The sequence below is a fragment of the Pangasianodon hypophthalmus genome, chromosome 3 (genome assembly GCF_027358585.1).
Source record: "Pangasianodon hypophthalmus isolate fPanHyp1 chromosome 3, fPanHyp1.pri, whole genome shotgun sequence".
Lineage (NCBI taxonomy): Eukaryota > Metazoa > Chordata > Actinopteri > Siluriformes > Pangasiidae > Pangasianodon > Pangasianodon hypophthalmus.
In genome coordinates this window covers 19,164,030-19,184,629 of record NC_069712.1, presented here as the reverse complement: position 1 = coordinate 19,184,629, position 20,600 = coordinate 19,164,030, and the positions used below count along the sequence as shown (strand labels likewise).

At 39.4% G+C, this 20,600-nt stretch overlaps 1 protein-coding gene across 4 annotated transcripts; it reads left to right on the top strand.

Moving 5' to 3' along the window:
* Positions 1 to 308: 308 nt before the first annotated feature.
* On the top strand, positions 309 to 19,113 carry washc2c (WASH complex subunit 2C). Of its 4 annotated transcripts, XM_053232842.1 has the most exons (33): positions 491 to 647; positions 851 to 894; positions 2,921 to 3,058; positions 3,148 to 3,312; positions 3,406 to 3,474; positions 4,106 to 4,279; positions 6,747 to 6,840; positions 6,942 to 7,006; positions 7,317 to 7,370; positions 7,518 to 7,604; positions 7,904 to 7,988; positions 8,132 to 8,197; positions 8,494 to 8,615; positions 8,802 to 8,862; positions 8,974 to 9,024; positions 9,117 to 9,299; positions 9,399 to 9,565; positions 9,888 to 9,998; positions 10,128 to 10,223; positions 10,339 to 10,440; positions 10,556 to 10,657; positions 10,782 to 10,954; positions 11,179 to 11,290; positions 11,689 to 11,898; positions 11,989 to 12,189; positions 13,576 to 13,704; positions 13,878 to 13,979; positions 14,131 to 14,211; positions 15,797 to 15,853; positions 16,863 to 17,081; positions 17,278 to 17,856; positions 18,127 to 18,301; positions 18,390 to 19,113. In XM_053232842.1, the coding sequence occupies exons 2-33, from the start codon at positions 883 to 885 to the stop codon at positions 18,533 to 18,535; spliced, it is 4,188 nt and encodes a 1,395-aa protein (XP_053088817.1). In that variant the 5' UTR covers positions 491 to 647; positions 851 to 882; the 3' UTR covers positions 18,536 to 19,113. The 4 variants fall into 4 exon arrangements, with proteins under 4 accessions (XP_026795900.3, XP_034158803.2, XP_053088817.1 ...); XM_026940099.3 differs by lacking the exons at positions 491 to 647; positions 851 to 894 and adding an exon at positions 309 to 475; XM_034302912.2 differs by lacking the exon at positions 851 to 894 and having other exon boundaries at positions 473 to 647.
* Positions 19,114 to 20,600: the final 1,487 nt, after the last annotated feature.

Sequence of the window (20,600 nt, the reverse complement as noted above, 5' to 3'; positions counted from 1 at the left end):
AGCCAAAGGAAAACCCATAACTGAACATTTTACTAATTCCACACTGTTTCTTTTCTAATATTCCTCACCTCTTCCTCTTTCTATTTCATGAAAACTTTTTTTATTATTCTTTTCTACCTGCATTCTGATAAGCCCCGCCTCCATCGCTGGGGATTGGTTAGTTGTACATAGTAACGTATTATATCCCCCGTCAGTGATCTGAATTCGGACCAATCACAACACAGGACGTCAGCTACGTCTCGTGGACGAGCTGCGCGAGCAGGAAGCGGGGTGTGTCGGAATACAGGTGGAAAGTATACTGCACCGCTAAGGTCAGGTGACTATGGAGTCAGCTGATTGTAGCAGACAGGACATGGCCGAGCAGGAGGAATACTAATGAGGCAGCGGATCATCAACAGCCACCTTTTCGCCAGGGCTGAACTAGGTTTTGGTTTTCTATGAAAAGCGCAAGCTGGGCGAAATAAATTCCTCCAAGGTACTGAGCATGCCTGTTGTGTTAAGAAGCAGCTGAATGCACACAGTGCGTGTGTTAGCTGCTGAGCTAGGTTAGCATTGCACACAGGGGAAACATGGAGATGTTGTTGAGGGAAAGATGGAGCTAGCTGGTGAGAGTTAGCTACAATACCAAGCATTAAAATTTCGAGAAGGTAAGAGCTTCTGATTTGGTTGGAGTCACACAGGTTAAAATAAAAAAGTGTATTTTTAACAGTTTAATAACTAGCTGAATAGCTGTATAACTAACGCTACACAATGTAGCTAACGTTAATTAGTGTTAGCCGAGTTTGCTAACGTGCGTTTGAAGCTCCTGACTGATGGACTAAGCTGTTATGTGTTGTCTATGACCGGTTAGAATCGCCTTAAATCAGGATCTTAGCATCAGTAATGAAGCACATGGTGAGTTAGGCACATAATGTTGTAAATGCATGGTTTTTCTGTGTATTCGCACACTGTCTGTGTTGGTGAATAAGTGCACCACAGGAGTATGAGTGTGTGTGTGTGTGTGTGTCACTCTGCCCTTGTCCAGTCTCACTGTAGATCACTGATCACAATAACTGGTGGGTTTGTAATCAGTCCAGTCTAAAGCTTTGATGAGCACAGGGTTCATTTTAGTGTTAATCACTGTTTGGTTGAAGGAGGGTTATGATTTGCAGTTCTCATGGTGTGATTTGCACTACACACACACACACACACACACACACACACACACTGTTCAAATGTGCAAGATGTTAAGTGCAATATCTTAGCTGCTTTACTATCTTAACTGAACAGATCTGATTATATTTATATCCTTTTATATTTGTTATTCATTACTCCTTTTATTTTACTCTTGTGCACCATTAGGAGGGACACTCAATTTTGTTGTACCCTGTGCAATGACAATAAAGAATCTATCTAACTATCTATCTATCTATAACCTAGTCTAACAATATCACAGTAAACACACACACAAGCCTGTGGTGAAAATGTAAGGAAATATTAACTGCAAAATCTTTGTACGAAAGTCTCTTTTGTAAAGGAAATAAGAAGGAAACAAAAAGATCAAATCTGGTAAGGTTTCCGGACATATTTCTGTAAGTAATATTGCTGCAGGAAGTTTGTAGTAATTCTGAGCAATTCACACAAGATAAGCAGTGTGTGTGTGTGTGTGTGTGTGTGTGTGTGTGTGTGTGTGTGTGTGTGTATAAATCACAGAGATGGGAGTGTCTTCACCATGTACACAAACTCACTCATCACTCTAAAAAACTCCATACTACATGAACCTTATTTTTATACAAACCTTCTTTATTATATTATTATTATTATTATTATTATAAGTGTTTATTATAGTGAGCTTGATCATTAGTGGGTCATGGGACCATAACCTCTATGTAGGATATACCTGTGCTGGGAACTCGCTCATTTAAAGTCCTTGTAATTGTCCTATATATTTTATTCTTCTGTGTTTTAAACTTTTGTTTTGGTTTCAGTGGGAAATGATAGACATTAGTGAGTGCTTCCCGAAGTGTCTTTATACTGAATGAAAAAGCACTGATTCTTTTTTCCCCATGGCATAATTTATAACTGGGATATTACCCTGTCAGTTCAGATGGTGTGTACAGGTTTGTGGACACCTGACCATCACACCCATCCTGTATATGCTTGTTGAACATCCTATTCCAGATTTAATCCCCCTTTGCTCTTATAACAGCCTCCACTCTTCTGGGAAGGCTTTGCACTACATTTTGGACTGTGGCTGTGGGAATTTGTGCTCGTTCAGCCACAAAAGCATTAGTGAGGTCAGGCACTGATGTCGGGTGAGGAGGCCTGGCATGTAGTCAGCATTGTGGTTCATCTCAGTGGTGTTCAGTGTGGTTGAGGTCAGGGCTCTGTGCAGGCCACGGGAGTTCTTTCACTCCAAACTTTGGCAAACCATGTCTTCATGGAGCTCGCTTTGTGCACAGTGTCACTGTCATCCTGGAGGTTTGGGCCTCTTAGTTCCAGTGAAGGGAAACTGTAATGCTACAGCATACAGAGACATCCTATAGAATTATGTGCTTCAAACAGTTTGGGGAAGAATCACATATGGGTGTGATGGTCAGGAGTCCACATACTTTTGTCATATACTATATAAGACCTGGGGATTTGGATGGGGTACTCTGGGTATAATTATATTCCCCAAGCTTCACATCTAAATTCCATCAAATTCCAAAAGGACTTTAGAAAGATATTTTTAAAATCTTTTAAATTGTCAGTATTTATCACTAAGGTAAAAAAAAATGCATTTTAATCTGTATTTTAATCTGTATTTTGTCTTACACCATGACAACATAACTCTAGTTGGTAGATATTTCAGCTATGGCTGATGTTTCAGACAGGAAAATTAAATAGTTAAATTGTTGTTTCAGTTTATATTAACCATGGTGTCCTGGTAATGTAACAGGTAATCGCTATGGCAGAACCCATGGAGAACGGCCCCAGTAACTGCAACGGTGAGGCCGAGCAGGTATGGGAGAGACCCTGGACGTTGGACGAGATGCGGAAAAACAGCGCAAATTGGTCTCTAGCTGCAGATTCTGGGGTATTTATGTTACTTATAGAAATGTTTGGAGTGTGAAGTTACTTGTCACGATGCACGATTATCACTCTGATGTCTTTTCACCTCGACAGCTTTTTCTCTACCTGCAAGACTTCTCTCAGTGGATGTTGTCTAAGACGCATGAGATCGAAAAACAGTTGGATGGCCTTATTCGGGACACCAAAGCAACTGATAGCTGCCTCCACACAGTCTTTAATGACTTTCTTATGCTTTCCAACATACAATTTATAGAAAATGTGCGTCTGAGAAATTGATTGTTTTATTTTGAATTAGACAGTAATGTGCTTGAGCAACCAAAGTTGATGTCAGATATCTTTTTAATCATGCAGAGGGTTTATGATGAGGAAGTTGAAGAGCCAGTCCCAAAAACAGAGGCTCAGGAGAAACGCCCTGAACAGGTCTGTACACTTCTTGCCTTTTGAAAGAAACCCTGATACTGGGAAATCTCCGTTTTTTATGATGTCATGACAGTGTTAGTTTGTTACTACTGTCTGTGGTTGAGTGTTAAGCTTTATTCTGTGTATTTTAGAGTAAACATGCATGTAAATTGTCCAATCTTTGCTCAGTCAAAAATGGGTAAGTTGATACTGGCCTGAAATGGACGGATGTCAGATCAGATTTGACATTTTTTCTGTCTGTCCACTGATGTGTGCTGTACTGTGAATGTGGTTGGTGCTAACTGACACAACACGGATCTGTCACAATGCACCACTATTGCAGGTCTAACTTTTGCAACAGAATCTTGCAGAAATTTTAGCTCAGTTGCTTAAGAAGGTGTCAGTGTTTGATCATAATTGTGTACTGGCCAATACTAAGAGCTCTGATATTGATAACTTAATGGAAAAATGGGATTTGTGCATGCCTAATTAAGTCTTAACTAAACTTAATATGTCCAACTTTGTCTGGAACAGAAATTGCTTTTTCCGTAGGGGGATTAAACTGCATGTTTAAAAAACCCACAAATATCCAAAAAAACAGGCAGTTTTGGATGCATCACTTTAACACTGTCTGTTACTGTCCCTTTAAAAGGAAAAAACACGAGAACAGAAAGAAGCAGAGCTGATACCTAAAGTCCAGGAGGCAGTGAACTATGGTCTGAAGGTCCTGGAATGTGCCTTTGAGCAGCTGGACGTTAAAGTAGGGAACTCGGACTCTGAGGATGAGGAGGCAGCTGACAGAGTGGAGCCCATTCTGGAACCCAAGGTGAGAGTTCTCGGGTTCAGTGAAAATATTAGGGCTGCCATTAAAGATTATTTTGATGATCGATTAAACAATCAATCTTTTTTTTTTTTTTAAATTAATAATACTGTAATACAACTACAGAACTCTTAATTAGGCTTATTTAGTAACAGGTCAGTAACTTAATGTCAACCAAAGGAGACACCGAAACCAGTCTTTTTTACTTGTTTTGCACACTTTTCTTTCTCAACTATATGTCTTTTCTGGATTAACATCCCTGATTTGTTCAGTTTCAGACAGAGAAATTCAAAATAATGGCAAAATACATACACTATATTGCCAAAAGTTTTGGGACACCCCTCCAAATCATTGAATTCAGGTGTTCCAATCACTTCCATGGCCACAGGTGTATAAAATCATGCACCTAGGCATGCAGACTGCTTCTACAAACATTTGTGAAAGAATGAGTCTCTCTCAGGAGCTCAGTGAATTCAAGCGTGGTATCGTGATATAATAAGGTCCATTCATGAAATTTCCTCACTACTAAATATTCCACGGTCAACTGTTAGTGGTATTATAACAAAGTGGAAGCAATTGGGAGCAACAGCAACTCAGCCATGAAGTGGTAGGCCATGTAAAATCACAGAGCGGGGTCAGCGCATGCTGAGGCGCACAGTGCACAGAAGTCGCCAACTTTCTGCAGAGTCAATAGCTACAGACCACCAAACTTCGTGTGGCCTTCAGATTAGCTTAAGAACAGTGCGTAGAGAGCTTCATGGAATGGGTTTCTCTGGAGTGACGAATCACGCTTCTCTGTCTGGCAATCCGATGGACGAGTCTGGGTTTGGCGGTTGCCAGGAGAACGGTACTTGCCTGACTGCATTGTGCCAAGTGTAAAGTTTGGTGGAAGTCTGTGAAAGGTGAAAGGAACTCTTAATGCTTCAGCATACCAAGACATTTTGGACAATTTCATGTTCCCAACTTTGTGGGGACAGTTTGGGGATAGCCCCTTCCTGTTCCAACATGACTGCACACCAGTGCACAAAGCAAGGTCCATAAAGACATGGTTGAGAGAGTTTGGTGTGGAGGAACTTGACTTGCCTGCGAGCCAGGCCTTCTCGTCCAACATCAGTGCCTGACCTCACAAATGCGCTTCTAGAAGAATGGTCAAACATTCCCATAAACACACTCCTAAACCTTATGGAAAGCCTTCCCAGAAGAGTTGAAGCTGCTATAGCTGCAAAGGGTGGGCCAACTCCATATTAAACCCTACGGATTAAGAATGGGATGTCATTATAGTTTATGTGCATGTAAAGGCAGACGTCCCAAAATTTTTGGCAATATAGTGTATCTACTGACTGTCTCGCTAACCGAAACACACCAATGCTAAATTCATTTTGCTTGCAGTGTGTGCATCAGGCAAATCATTTTCAGTGAGGCATCGACTCCACAATTCAGTCGACACATTTTAATGCCTGGGATCAATTAATCAATTCTCTTTCGGATCAACTTCGGCAGGATGCGGAGCTGATTGCTTGACACACAAGATATATTAAAATATACAGGATATATTGTGTATATTAAGAAAATTAAACAATGTAGCATTTGTCAACACTACTGAATCAAAAAATAGTTTTAACTACTTACAAGCTAATTGATTCAAACACCTTTGCCACTTGCTGCCCAACATTGTGTAACACCCATGCTTCATGACGTAAGTTTTGAAATGAGAAAAAGTTTGTCTCATAGGCTAATCATTTATTTGAGACCATGTTCATTTTCAACCCATTTAAACTTAACAAGATAACGTTTTCTGATAGGGCAGGAAGGATCAAAATACATGACCATAAATGTGATTTTACAGCTAGGAAACCAGATAAGCTAGACTCAATGCACGCTAGTTAATAAACAGGATTCAGCCAGGTACAGTGGATATAAAAAGTCTGTACACTCCTGTTAAAATGCTTGTGCAGGTTTTTGCGATGTAAAAAAATGAAACCAAGATGTTATGTCAGACCTTTTTCCATTTTGTTGGTTGCTATATCACAATAAAGGCGGAAAAAGATCTGACATGATTGATCTTGGTTTCTTTCTTTTACCTCACAAAAACCTGCAGTTTTAACAGGGGTATGTAGATCTTTTATATCCACTGCACAGTGCACTTCCACTTCTCAAATTGCCCACAGAAGCATAATTACACATGAAACCACAAATTGTCATGAGGCCAGCAGCATAGTGTAATGTAAAGAGTTCTCCTATTTTCTATTTTGACCACCAATTCTGATGAATCTGTGGTTGACAGCGCACCACAGCATGTGTCATAAAACAGTCCAGCTTTTTAATAATGAAATTTGTTGCCAACAATTTACATCAATTTTACCTTTAATTGTTGCAGCCCTAGTGCAGGTACACTGTTTTTCTATGAGTTGACAAAGTGCAGTACATAGCATTGGTGAGAGTTTTTAATTTGCATTTTCTCATTTTTTAACAGGATTTATACGTAGACAGGCCGCTCCCGTACTTGATTGGATCTCAGGCTTTTATGGAACAAGATGACGTTGGCCTGGGAGATCTCTCAAGTGATGGTGGCGTACTCCTAATGCCTTATTTCATTCCATTCTCTGATCTGAATTAACTTTTGTCTCTTATTTTAATAACTGCTTGTGCATTGCTCTCTCTCTTGCAGAAATGTCCATTGACAGCGACAGGGAGAGTCTTGTTGAGAGTGAAGTGGATAAAGATCAGGAGGAGGTAAAACTGGATATTATACACATTTATTAAATTTAACACAGTTAAATTTTATTTGTATAGTGCTTTTAGCAATAGACATTGTTACAAAAGAGCTTCACTGGATGTAAAGTTGCTTTGTGATAGTCTGGCTTTGAATTTAGATTCCTTAGCAAGCCAGAGGTGACAGTTACCCTAACCCGAATCTATTCCTTTCTAGCTGAATGTAATTTGACTAGATTTATTGTAGCATAGCTTTCTGCCATTTTTGTATTTCTGTAACGGCCAACAAAAATCAGGCTAGTCTATATAAGATGATTTCTAATCCTAACAGCACTCAGACGAGGACTTTGACCAAGAAGGAGAAAGCCAAGGAAGCTTAAAGAAAGTAAGAACTGTTTATGTATTCAGTCCATTGCTTTCAGTTCTGTTACTACGAGGGCATGCAAGTGAAAAAATGTGTATTTGTTTTAATTATGAGATGGGCAATATTAGTAACATACTGTGTATGAGCTGTTTTGATGTATCTTTATAGAAGCCTGTCAGTTCTGATGAAGAGGAAGAAAATGAAGATTCTGACTTATTTGGAGAATCTGACAAGGATGAAGATGAAGCCAGAAGGGTGAATAATTTGCATTTGTCCATACATGCATGAATAAATGACGCTGGTACATGTGAGAAATTTCTTGATGGTAATTTTCTCATCTTTTTAAAATCTAATGTGTTGGTTAATGCTATTATGGTGTATTTGACGAAAAAATATTTTGTCACTGAGTTTTGTTTGGAAAGAATGAACTCAATTTAGTGAAGTGGGCTTTCATTGTGGAAAATGGACTTAACAAGGATTGCAGTTAAACTTATTTAGAAATAAATCTCTCAGCAAATGTCTGGGCTGATTTTCTGCCTCTGCTTGTATTTCAGGATGACGTGGGTCCAGCATCTTTTGCTGATCAGCTGGCTGCAAGAATTAAAGATACAACAAAAAAGCCAGAGGCAGACCGTACGTGTAAGTTCATGATTCACTTACATACTTTCCATTCATTTTTTATTTATGACACACTTAGCTTTTTTTTGTCACACTTAAAGGGTTTTTAATTTGGATTTTTATTTAGTTTTGTTTACATTTGCATGTTTGTAATTCTTTTCAAGCATTGTCATCAGGCACATCTGTCACCAAGAGGAAAAACCAAGGAAAGAAACTGCCAGAGGCACAGGGTACATGTAATTTCATTCACACTGTAGGAGAGGTTCCCTCAGTCAAAACATCTTACTGTTGGTTTAATATGTTTAATACTTCAAACAGGAAAATTTGTGTTCATGTAAACTTGCAATGTCTTTCTCATATCTTGCAACCTTTCTTTTTTGCTACACAACTTATTAATTTCGTTTTCATTTTATTTCCTTAAAATTCTCAATAAGGACATATTTACACCAAATGACTTGCATTGCATATTATAGCTTGAGCGAATCATATGATAAACCCTGTCATTTTCATATCCATTTTGTTGCAGTGGAAGATGATGATGATGATGAGATGTTCAAGCCTCCAAAAATGGAGGATGATGAATATTCTCCATTCGGAGGAAAGGGTGGTCTCTTTAGTGGAGGTAAAGGCCTGTTTGATGATGATGAGGTAAGTGTTCATACTGTTTATTGATTATTAGTCATTTAATAAATACTCTAAAAGGACAAAATGATGAAATGTAAAAATATTTCTTGTGAAAGGAAATTCAAATTCTAAATAAAATTTTACAAACAGATGGCATTAGCCAAATAATATAATTGCCAACATTTTGAATGTTTCTCTATGTTTCTGCAGGGTGATCTGTTTTCTGAGGCACCCAAAAAGGTGAATGAGCAAGCAGCATCTCAAAAAACAGGTACTTTACCACGAGCAACCTCTCCTACAGTTCATTTTTGGAAGATATATAGCTAATAAGTTGCAACTATGAGTGTTATAAATCTCTAACTTAATTCTTTTGTTTTTGTAGAGAGTGTCAACACTAAGAGAATACCCACAGGTGCAGTTTCCATTTTCCCAGGTAAATTACTTTTTTAATAAAGCATAAAAACCTGAAGTTTATCATTAAAGTTTTTAGCCTTTAATTGGGGGATATTTGTGTTTTTCTGCCAGAAAACAGTCTCTTTGGCTCACCAAATGGTTCAGACTCATTAATGAGTAAAGAGAATGACCGACCAGTCAAATCCAAAGTGCAGGCAGCTCGAGAACAGACGTCACAAGGAAGTGGCCTTTTTGATGACAATGAGGATGATGATGACTTTTTCAGTGGGAAGATGCTCAAAAAACCCACGTCTGGTGAGTTGGTGTAGGCCTGTGTAGGCCTGAGCCCTGTCGCTGGTTTATTACTTGTCAAAAATAGTGGATGCTGTAGTAAAAATCATATCTTGTGTTTAGCTGTACAGGAGAAAGCCAAGCCAAAGATGACAGCAGACCTGTTTGGAGGTGATGAAGATGATGATGAGGATGGTGACATTTTTAGTGTGGGTTCTCGTTCTGCAGTTGCTCAGCAGAGTAAGAAAGCTGTGGAAGAGGAAGGGGTGATACAACCTCCTGAGAAAAAGGTAGTTAAGAATATGCAACACAAATTTTTGATGAGGCTATTGCAGTGTGTTGCTGATCACCCTGCTCGTAACCCATTCATATGAAAGTTATATTCCGTTTCTGTTGGCTGTCTGTTACGGTCCTTGTTGACTTGTTTAAAGCTCTAAACACTTAACTGGTGATCAGTAGTTATACCGCATGCACAACCCAATGTGAGCACAAGTCTCAGGCATGCCTAATGTTAATCATGAGGATAACTTACAGCTCAGACAGTGCAAGAGCTGTACTCTCTTTTACTCACAGTCATTAAATCAAATGTATGATAAATTTGTTTGCACGCAGTTACCTGCTGGTGCCATCTCCATGTTTGGGCCTGGCACAAATAATCTTCTTGCAGAAAGCCTGAAGAAACGTCATCCTTCAACAAGTGAGGAGTCTGTGAAATCTGAGGAGGTATAAAACCGTTCTTTATTCTCTCTCTACATCTGTCTCATTTTTTTCTCATTTCTCTCATTTTCCATGCTGGTGATTTTTTTTTTTTTTTTTTTTTTTTTTTTTTTTTTTTAATGGAAATTTTTTTAGAGTATGCCCCCTCCTGTGGTCAAACCATCAGTTGCTCCTAAAACAACAGAGAAAGTGCAGAGCAAGAGTCTTTTCTCTGATGATGAGGACTCACAAGTATGCTTTTATTACATTTTTTATCGTGAATTGTAAAAGTGAATACTTTCCCATTTACAGTGACTTTTTTTTTACACTGCCTGTTTTTCTTTTTGCGTTTCTTCTTTTGCCAAAGATATTCCCTACTGTGCCAAAAAGTCAGTCAAAACCAGAAGGTCCAGTGCAGAACAAACCAAGCAAGGCTACGATCTCTATATTTGATGATGAGGAGGAGGAGGTGAGTGTAAGCAGCTCTAGCTCTAAGATATGGAACAAACAGGAGAGTTTAATACCACATACCAGACCAAAGATTTTGGCCTTTTAAATGATCACTTTTTTTCTGCATTTTGCAGGATCTCTTTTCCTCTGTGCCAAAATCTCAGTCAGTTCAGGTCAAAACAGCAGTGCCCCAACCCAAGAAAACTTTATCAAGTGCTCTTTTTAGTGATGATGAGGTATGGAGAACATCAAACCTTTCCATAAAACCGGAATAGAATTCATTATGTGCAGAATATGATTAACCAAGTTGTTGTCATTGGATTAAATGTATCTAATCCGTGTCCAATGTGTATTTCCCAGGATCAGTGGATGAGCTCACAGCCCAGCCCTGCCAAGCCTGACGTGAAGAGTGGTGGGATGAAGGCTAGTACCAGTGCCCCCTCCAGGCTACCCAGTGGCAAAGCAGCACAGAAAGATAGCTTGTTTGATGACAATGATGACGATGATCTATTTGCAGCCACAAAAGAGCCAAGGTGTCCTTTAAATCATCATTATTTTAACAAGAAACCTTAAATTCCACTGATTTTCCAGGATAACATCTTTTCCCATGCAGCCTATTGTAAACCAATATACTAGAAGTACAGATAGCACTGACTGTGGCTTTAACCTCAGAGAAAAGTAGTATCTGAATAAGAATGCAAACTGTTTGAATGTTCCTGCACCAACCAACACAGCAGACTGATATTTGTCCTTTCAGTCAGAAGAAACCTCAGAGAGTCTCCCTCCTGTTCGAGGATGAAGACGATGAAGACAAAGGTTCACTGTTTGGTTTCAAGCCATCTGCAGACAAAGGAACTCCGGCAGTCAAAGTAAGCTGTGTAATTACAAAAAATAAGATTCATGTTAAACACATATGTACAGACTAGTAATATTTTCTGTTTAGCTGCACTGTTGACTTGATTTGCTTGGTGATGACTTACTCTTAATCATAAATTATTCACGTGGAACTTGTATTCATAATTAATTGTTGCTGTTCATGGAATATATAAGTGTACATGCAGATTTTGTATAAGATTTAAGGAGTTGAACTACCACAAAGAGCTTGCATGAGGAATGTGATTAAATTCCAACAGGTCAGTCACTAACCATGTGAGGTATAATTCATTTAATTTCAGACAGTGTAGCCAGTGTGAAACGCCACTCTAGAAGCTATCAGCGCACGCTGGTTAGCGGAGAAGAGAACTGAATACGAGTGTGTGTGTTTCAGGTGCCTGCTGCTGTGTCTCAGGCTCCCTCTCTGTTTGGCCCAGAGGAAACACAGAAAGTGGCAAATGTAGCTGAGGAAAAGCCTTCAGACAAGAAGCCTGTGCAGCCAGCATCTTCCCCTGAGGAGACTACCAAGAGTAAAAAGCCTGCTGGGGCTGTTAGCTTGTTTGGAGGAATTAATGTGCTAGGAGACGAAGCCAAAACCACAACAGTGAGGATAAAAACTTTGCCCCTCCCTTTCAGGTATTTGATGCTAAAATTTCTTTTAGCAAACTAAAACCAATTTGTGTGTGTGCCACAGAAACAGAGCAAGAATGCACTGGAGGACTTCGATGATCTTGACTGGCATAAGGAAACCCCACCACCCATGGAGACCAAGGAGAAGAAGGCCAAGAAAAACACATTTAGTCTGTTTGATGATGATGATGATGAAGAAGAGGAACATGATGAGATATCTCCTCTTTCCACAGCAACCAAGCATACAGACAAAAGTACATTAAAGGTTGGTTTTATTATCTAGAACTATGTGCATATGTGGGGTTCTGTTTAATTTTAATATTTAAATACACTATATTGCCAAAAGTGTGTGGACACCATCACACTCATAAGTGTTAACTGAACATCCCATTGCAGATTTAGTCCCCCTTTGCAGCTGTAACAGCTTCCACTCTTCTGGGAAGGCTTTCCACTAGATTTTGGAGTGTGGCTGTGGGGAATTGTGCTCATTCAGTCACAAGAGCTTTAGTGAGGTCAGGCACTCATGTTGGTGCAGTCTGCATTCCAGTTCATCCCAAAGGTGTTCAGTGGGGTTGAGGTCACTTCTCTGTGCAGGCCACTCGAGTTCTTCCACTCCAAGCTTGACAAACCATGTCTTCATGGAGCGTGCTTTGTGCACAGGGGCAATCTGATAGTAGAACAGGTTTGGGTCCCTTAGTTCCAGTGAAAGGAAACTGTAATGCTACAGCACACAGAGACATCCTATACATTTGTGTGCTTCAAACTTTGTGGAAACAGTTTGGGTTGGAACCAAATATGGGTGTGATGGTCAGGAGTCCACATACTTTTGGCCATATAGTGTATCTATAACAGTTAATGAAGGGATGTTTGTTAACCGAATGGAAATGAGGAAAATGTCTTATGTGGCATAATCGAGTATCATTTTTATACTACAGTTAAACAGTGCACGGGTTTGTGTTTGACAGATATGATATTGAGAAATAATGAACAGAAATATTAAACATACAGCAAAAGCTTTACTGAATATCAGCTCAGTATTTCAGATTGTAGTCCTACTGTAGCAGCGATGGTCGAAAACTTCATGAAACTTCCAACTACCACAAAAATTTATACCAAAATTATGAAACTTATAACTGAGTTTAGGGATAAAAATCACGTTTTTAAATGAAATAGACAGATATTTAGTAATTACCAGTGAATGAAACATACATGAATGCTCCACATTAGAACAGCGACAGGAATAAAATGTGTTGTGACTACATTGTTCCCCATGCAGTGCCGATGATGTACAATGTTCTGATGTACAATGGGTTTAAACTGCAAACCTGATGTACATGATTGGTCTCCATTGTAATTTAAGATGTTGAGTTGAGATGTACTGTGTTATCTTATCCTGGAAGCTTCCTGTCTGAACTGTCTTCGTGCACGAGTGTAAAAACAGACTGTTCTTGATACTTTTTAGCTCTGACACCTCTAACTTGCACTCCATGGTAGTGTTGCTCTCTGCAACAAAATTCTGCCAGACATGGCTTTGCTTTTCATATTTTTCACATACTTAATGTGGGTGTAAGGCATAACAAATACACCCAGTGCACATTACTGTGTGTGTGTACAATGAGTTAATAATGAGATGTTGCTGATTGTGTTTCAGTCTCAGGAGCCAAAAACTTTTGTGAAGAGCACAGGTGTGTTTCAGGATGAGGAGCTTCTGTTCAGCCAGACGCAGCAAAGAGACAATGACCCAGAGGTGGACCTCTTTGCTACGTCTGCTAAACCCTCAGTAAGTTCAAACTACTTTGACGAGAATTATTTCTCTGATCTACTGAAAGTACGTTTTTATAGCAGTCCAAAAATTTGAGTGAGAAATTCCTTTCTTGTGCTGTTAGTGAACTTTTATATGTTTTGAAAAGGCAAAAGTGGAGTATAAAGGATAGTGGTGTTTTGTGGTTCCAGGCACCTGTACCTAGCTCAGCGAAGCCCGCTGTTTCTACACTGTTTGGGGAGGACGAGGATGATGACGACCTTTTCAGCTCTGCAAAGCCAAAAGCTCCACCGGTAATATAGTTCGATTTCTTGCTGTAAACATTTATTAAGAAATATAGAGACTGGTGTGTGATTTCTTTTTACAACTATATGTTATAGAACATATTAGGAGGAGGGAATTTAGGAACATGTATTATTCTCATTATATAATTCCCACATTTAGAAAGTACCAGACAAGCCGAGTAAGGCTAAACTTGAAGAAACCGACAAAGGTGCAAGTACAATACAGTCAGCTAAGAGTGAGGTATGTGACTAAAACCTTTTCTTTACACATTTTTCGGTATAAATTTTGGGTATGAATAACATTCCCTTTCGTGAAGATAATGCATATCATCTAGGGGTTTGACAGTAGACTTCGCTCATGATTCAATTCAGTATGATTCTCAGAATATTTTTGTACAAAATTTAATGAAGAAAAATTATGACTGAAAAGACTCCTTTTTTTTAAAATTTCTGAATCTGTCAGTATAAAACTAAATAAATCAAAAATTGCTGCGAACAGAGCTTTAATATTGTAAATAAAATGAATGACAGGTTCACCATATCTAATAAATAAATAGATACTCACAAAAATTTAATTGGAAATTTTTGCAAGAATTTATACATTTATTTATTTATTAACCTGGGGAAATAAAAAAAAAATTGAGCTCCGTAGTAGCGATTGCAGCGTAATTGTAACTGGAAATACAGCTCCAAAATCAGCTAAAGTGCCACGACGATGCAGGAAAAATGGGCAAGTGAGCATCAGAACTGGGCAAGTGAGCATGGGCAAGTGAGCATCAGAACTGGACCATGGAGCAATGGAAGAAGGTGGCCTGGTCTAATGGATCACGTTTTCTTTTACATCATGTGGAAGGTCGGGTGCATGTATATGACTTACCTGGGGAAGAGATGGCACCAGGATGCACCATGGGAAGAAGGCAAGCTGGCGGAGGCAGTGTGATGCTCTGGACAATGTTCTGATGGGAAACTTTGGGTCCTGGCATTCATGTGGCTGTTACTTTGATACATACATAATGTACCTAAACACTGTTGCAGACCAAGTGCACCCCTTCATGGCAAAGGTGTTCCCTAATGGCAGTGGCCTCTTTCGGCAGGATAATGCGCCCTGCCACACTGAAAAAGTTGTTCAGGAATGGTTTGAGGAACAGGACAATGAGTTCAAGGTGTTGACTTGGCCTCCAAATTCTCCAAATCTCAATTCGATCGAGCATCTGTGGGATGTGTTGGACAAATAAGTCCAATCCACGGAGCCCGTACCTCGCAACTTGCAGGACTTAAAGGATCTGCTGCTAACGTCTTGGTGCCAGATACCACAGCACACCTTCAGAGGTCTTGTGGAGTCCATGCCTCGATGGCTCACAGCTGTTTTGGTGGCATAAGGGGGACCTACGGAATATTAGACAGCCGGTTTTAATGTTATTGCTGATCAGTGTATTTTAACTTTTTGGGTTGTGCAGATTAGGACCTCTGGTGTTCAAACAGTGAAGTTGCATTATATGCATAGCTAATAGAATGCTAATTTATACAGTGTGAATTACATATTTCCATGATGCACATTGTCACATTTTTGCATTGCAATGCATCCTGTCATGTTGCATTGTTACACCCCAATATCATCATTTACAAGCTTGATGAAACGGATGTGTTTAGCAGTTATTCCATGCTCTGGCAATTTTATCCAGCTCTCGCCATAATATTATGTAATCCATAGAAAACAGATGTTTTGTGGTGTATATGGATATGCCTATTAAATTATTTTAGTAATTAGAATCATGTGTTAAAGTATTACAAATGGTTTTAAAATGTATTTGTTATTGATTGCACAGAAGCCTGTGATCCCTGTAAAACCCAAAGAAACCTCATCAAGGATTGGAAAACTTCAAGTAATTTTTAATTAATAATTCTCTCTTCCTGTTTCTTCCTGTTACTCTATAAGAACTTTTTCCATTGTGGCTTCACTTACAACAAACTTCATCCAAAAAAAAAAGGACACAAAGCTTGGGCATCTGGCTAACACGGCTCTCTTTAAACACATTAAAGCTGTATTTTACATTCTATAGATCACGCTGTAAGGACTGATGTCTGCATGTATCTTTGCTTCAGTTGCCTCTGTTGTATTGTTGTGTTTGTTCCTCTTCACTGTATTTCTTCATATGTACAGCATGTTTTAAAATATGCAACAATCTGTATTTCTAAGCCTTTTTTCTTGAGTTATCTTGATTATGGCCTCAGTCTATCTATTGTGGATTATATGGCAACAAAGTATCATCATCATAATCAGTTATTTCACAGTACACTTTTCAGTATGTATATAACACCGGTCAAAAGCCCTGCTACTCACTGTAACAAGCAGCTGATTGGGCATTAAAGTATATTTTTGTACTAAATGTTTATTTTTTCCATATCAAATCATTTATTTTTAGATATTTAATGAAAGTATAATCAAACTCATAGATTTGCACTGTATTTTCAAATGTGATGATACTGTGATGTGATGAAGCTTCCTGGATAAATTATTTCCTCCACAAATAGCAGTGCTTTATTGTAAAATGTTAGTTGTACATCTTAATACAGTGTTTGAACTTAGCATAAAACTGGTTTGTCAGATTGTGGATGATAACTGTAGGGTGCATATGACCAAATTTCATCCACATTCATCCAGGTGTGTAACCTGTAGATACTGTTGGTGGATGTTAATGATTGATGGGTCCTGATTTTTTCTGTATAGGGAGCTTATGTAGTATCTTGCGATATGATATTTTTTTGCCATGTAACCCATTCTTAACATCTATTCATTTTTCTATAGGGCATTTGGACTAATCCTGGAAAGTCCTGTTTTTCCTAATAGCATTTCTGAGAATCTTTCTCTCTGAATCTTTTCTGTCCTCTCAGGCTAGTTTGGCCATCAACCCTGCCAGCCTCATGCCAGGAGCAGGTCCACGGGTTCCAGGTGCAGTCAGCATAACCCCTGATCTGACTCAGTCCAGTTCACCCAGACCTGCAGGGCTGCTGCCTGCCTCTGCGGCCACTGCGGGACTCCAGGTTGCTGCTGAGGGAGGGATCAGCTTTGACTCCCCAGCTCAGGTCACAACATTACAGAATGCCAATAAGGTGGGTCAGAGTGTGGCTTTTTAATTGGTACTTGCCTTATGGTTATGCTATTTTTCCCCTGGTGTGAAGGGATTCAATTTGTGACTTCATTGATGAATGTAAAGCAGTCGTTCCCAGATAGTCCACATTTTCACTCTCACTTTGCATGGACATGCTTTTGTAAATTTAGGATTTAATCCAAAACCTGTCTGTGCAGGACCGCGTTAAAGGCGCAATGCATCGGCGTCCCCAGACACGTGCAGCGAGACACTTGGCTGCTCAGCGCTCTGAAGAGGCTCGATTGGACAGCCCGGAAGAAAACTCAGCTCTTCAAGCTGGTTCAGCAGCCAGAACGACTTCAGCACCATCTGCCTTTAATCCTGTAACAGCCAGACCCTCTGCTCTCACACTACCTATAACCACTAGCACCATCACAATGCCTGCACAAACACTCTCTGATGGGGTGGTCAGGCCCAAGATTCTCCCTCCTACTGGGGAGGACTTGTTTTCCTCAGAGGACCTTTTTGCTTCTGCCTCAGTTCCTAAACACACACCTCTACCGCAAACCAAGACAAAGGCTCCTGAGACAGTGGTCCATGGAGCCTCCAAGAAAAAAGAGCCAGCCCTGCCTATCTTCAACGACAATAGTGAGGACCTCTTTGCCACAGTCAAGCCAAAGCCGGTGAAGAAAGCCAAGGCTATGCCTTTCCTTGATGATGACGATGACATTTTTGGAACAGAGAAGAAGAAGGACTCTAAGACACCTGTCAGCTCTGTTAAACCAGACCTTTTCCAGGTGATGTATATTTTAATCCTATTCCTTAAGGTTTTTAGCAGACAGATACAGACAAAGCTCAGATGTTCCTTTTTTAGTTAGGATTGGTGTTAAGGGATGAAATTTGTGACTTCATTGATGAGCGTCAAACAGTCGTTCCCTGACAGTCTACATTTTCGCTCTATCGCTATGTTGTGCAAGTTGCCATAGAGCAAAAATGTGGACAGTCTGGAGGCCCTGAGAACCGTTTTGAGAACTGCTGATCTAAACTGATCTAAAATGTCTTTACAGGATGATGAAGAAACACCCTCCAAAGTACTTAAGAAACCTAAAGAACAGAGCTTGGAGGCAAGCCTGTTTGATGATGATGTTGACATTTTTGCTGATTTGACTCCTGTAACAAAGCCAAAGGAGAAAAAGACGAAGAAGAAAGTGGAAACTAAATCAATATTTGATGATGACATGGGTAAGTTACTGCTACTAGAGGGTAAAGACAGGTAAAACACATGCATGCATATCTGATAGATGTTCACTACTATTTTTGCTGTTTATAGACGATATTTTCTCATCTGGAATCACAAAACCAGTAGGGGCCTCATCCGCAAAGAAGTCTAAGAAGCCTGTCCAGGAAACCAACTCGGCAGAGGAATCAGGCCATAATATTTTTGATGACCCTCTTAATGTGTTTGGTGGAAACTAAATATCTTCTATATTTGTGTTGAGATTGTTGGACTGACAGGCTAGAACTTGCTGAATTAATACTGTTGACAGATAATTTATAATTAATAGAAAAAACAGCCTTATGACATATAGATAAATAATTAAAAAAAAAACTAACTTTTAACGCTATATAAAAACTCATGTTTGATCAATAGCTTACATCTTCATCAAAAAGAGATGAATAGAAATCTCAAGTAACTTCTAATGGCATCTGCTCATCTCTCAGCAGTAGAGTAAAGCTGCCATGAAGTGTTATTTAGATTATTAATGGATTGTTTTATTTCTTTATGGTTATTATGGTAAAGCACTTTAAAATTGACATTATCTGTTGTACATCATATAAAATCAAATTGATTTGATTGTGAATGGATACATTCCTCTGACATGGTAAACATGGTTTATTTGCATTCTTTTGCATCAGTTTGTTGCATATGACTGTCAAGATTGCTTATCAACCTTAGTGCTCATTGTCTTTTGATGCTGTTTTTATAAATTTTTGTGTTGCATGTAAAATGATTTTTTGTAAACTAAAGAAAATATATTTTATGAAGAGTGAAATTGTTGTATTTTTTTTTTACCCCCATAGTCCCTTCATGGGAACATTTATCAATATGTTAACTATTTGACTTTCACTTCACTGGCCTACTATTAGTTAGTTACTAAATAGGCTAATATCAAGTAATGTTTGCAGCAAAATTAGAGCAAAAGAAATGCTCTTTAAATGAAATTGTGGGTGAAAGTCTAGTGGATCTTGGACAATGTACCCTCTGTGACACATGCTGTTGACATCCAGCTAACAAAGCAAGTACAGCCATGGAATTTCACCATTTCCTGATTTCTGCTCCATTCAGTTTTTTGCTCTAGTGTTGCCATTTCCTAAAAATTTACTATGACTAATCCCATAACCTGCCATTAATATTTATATATTCAGACACATATATAATTATATAATATTTATATGTTCACACACACACCACGATCAGCCATAACATTGATTATCTTGTTATAGTGTCACCTTTGAGAGCAGTCAGTTCTCAAAGTTGATGTGCTGGAAGCAGGAAAAAAGCATAAAGATCTGAGTGACTTTGACAAGGATGACTAGATGACTGGGTCAGAGGATCTCCAAAATGCCAGGTCTTGTTGAGTGTTCCCAGTATGCAGTGGTTAGTACCTACCAAAAGTGGTCCAAGAAAGGACAACTGGTGAACCGGCTACAGGGTCATGGGTGCCCAAGGCTCATTGATGTGCATGGGGAGCGAAGGCACAAATTATTGAAAAAGTTAATGCTGTTTATGATAGAAAGGTGTCAGAACACACAGTGCATTGCAGCTCGCTGCGTATGGGGCTGCGTAGCCACAGACTGGTCAGAGTGCCCATGCTGACCCTGTCCACCACTGAAAGTACAATGGGCACATGAGCATCAGAGCTAGACGATGGAGCAATGGAAGAAGGTGGCCTATTCTGATGAATCACGTTTTCTTTTACATCATTTGGATGCTTACCTGAGGAAGAGATGGCACCTGGATGCGCTATGCGAAGAAGGCAACCCGGTGGAGGCAATGTTCTGCTGGGAAACCTTGGGTTCTGGCATTTATGTGGATGTTATTTTGACACACACCACCCACCTAAACATTGTTGCAGACTAAGTACACCCTTTCATGGCAGCAGTGTTCCCTAATGGCAGTGGCCTCTTTCAGCAGGATAATGCACCCTGCCACACTGCAAAAATTGTTCAGGAATGGTTTGAGGAACATGACAAAGAGTTCAAGGTGGTGACTTGGCCCCCAATTGGATTGAGATCTGGGGATGTGCCGAACAAACAAGTCCTATCCATGGAGGCCCCATCTCGAAACTTACAGGACTTAAAGGATCTGCTGCTAAAGTCTTGGTGCCAGATACCACAGCACACCTTCAGAGGTCTTGTGGAGTCCATGCCTCAGTGGGTCAGGGCTGTTTTTGGTGGCACAAGGGACCTACACAATATTAGACAGCTGGTTTTAATGTTATGGCTGATCGATGTTTATTTTTATTTATTTATTTTATGG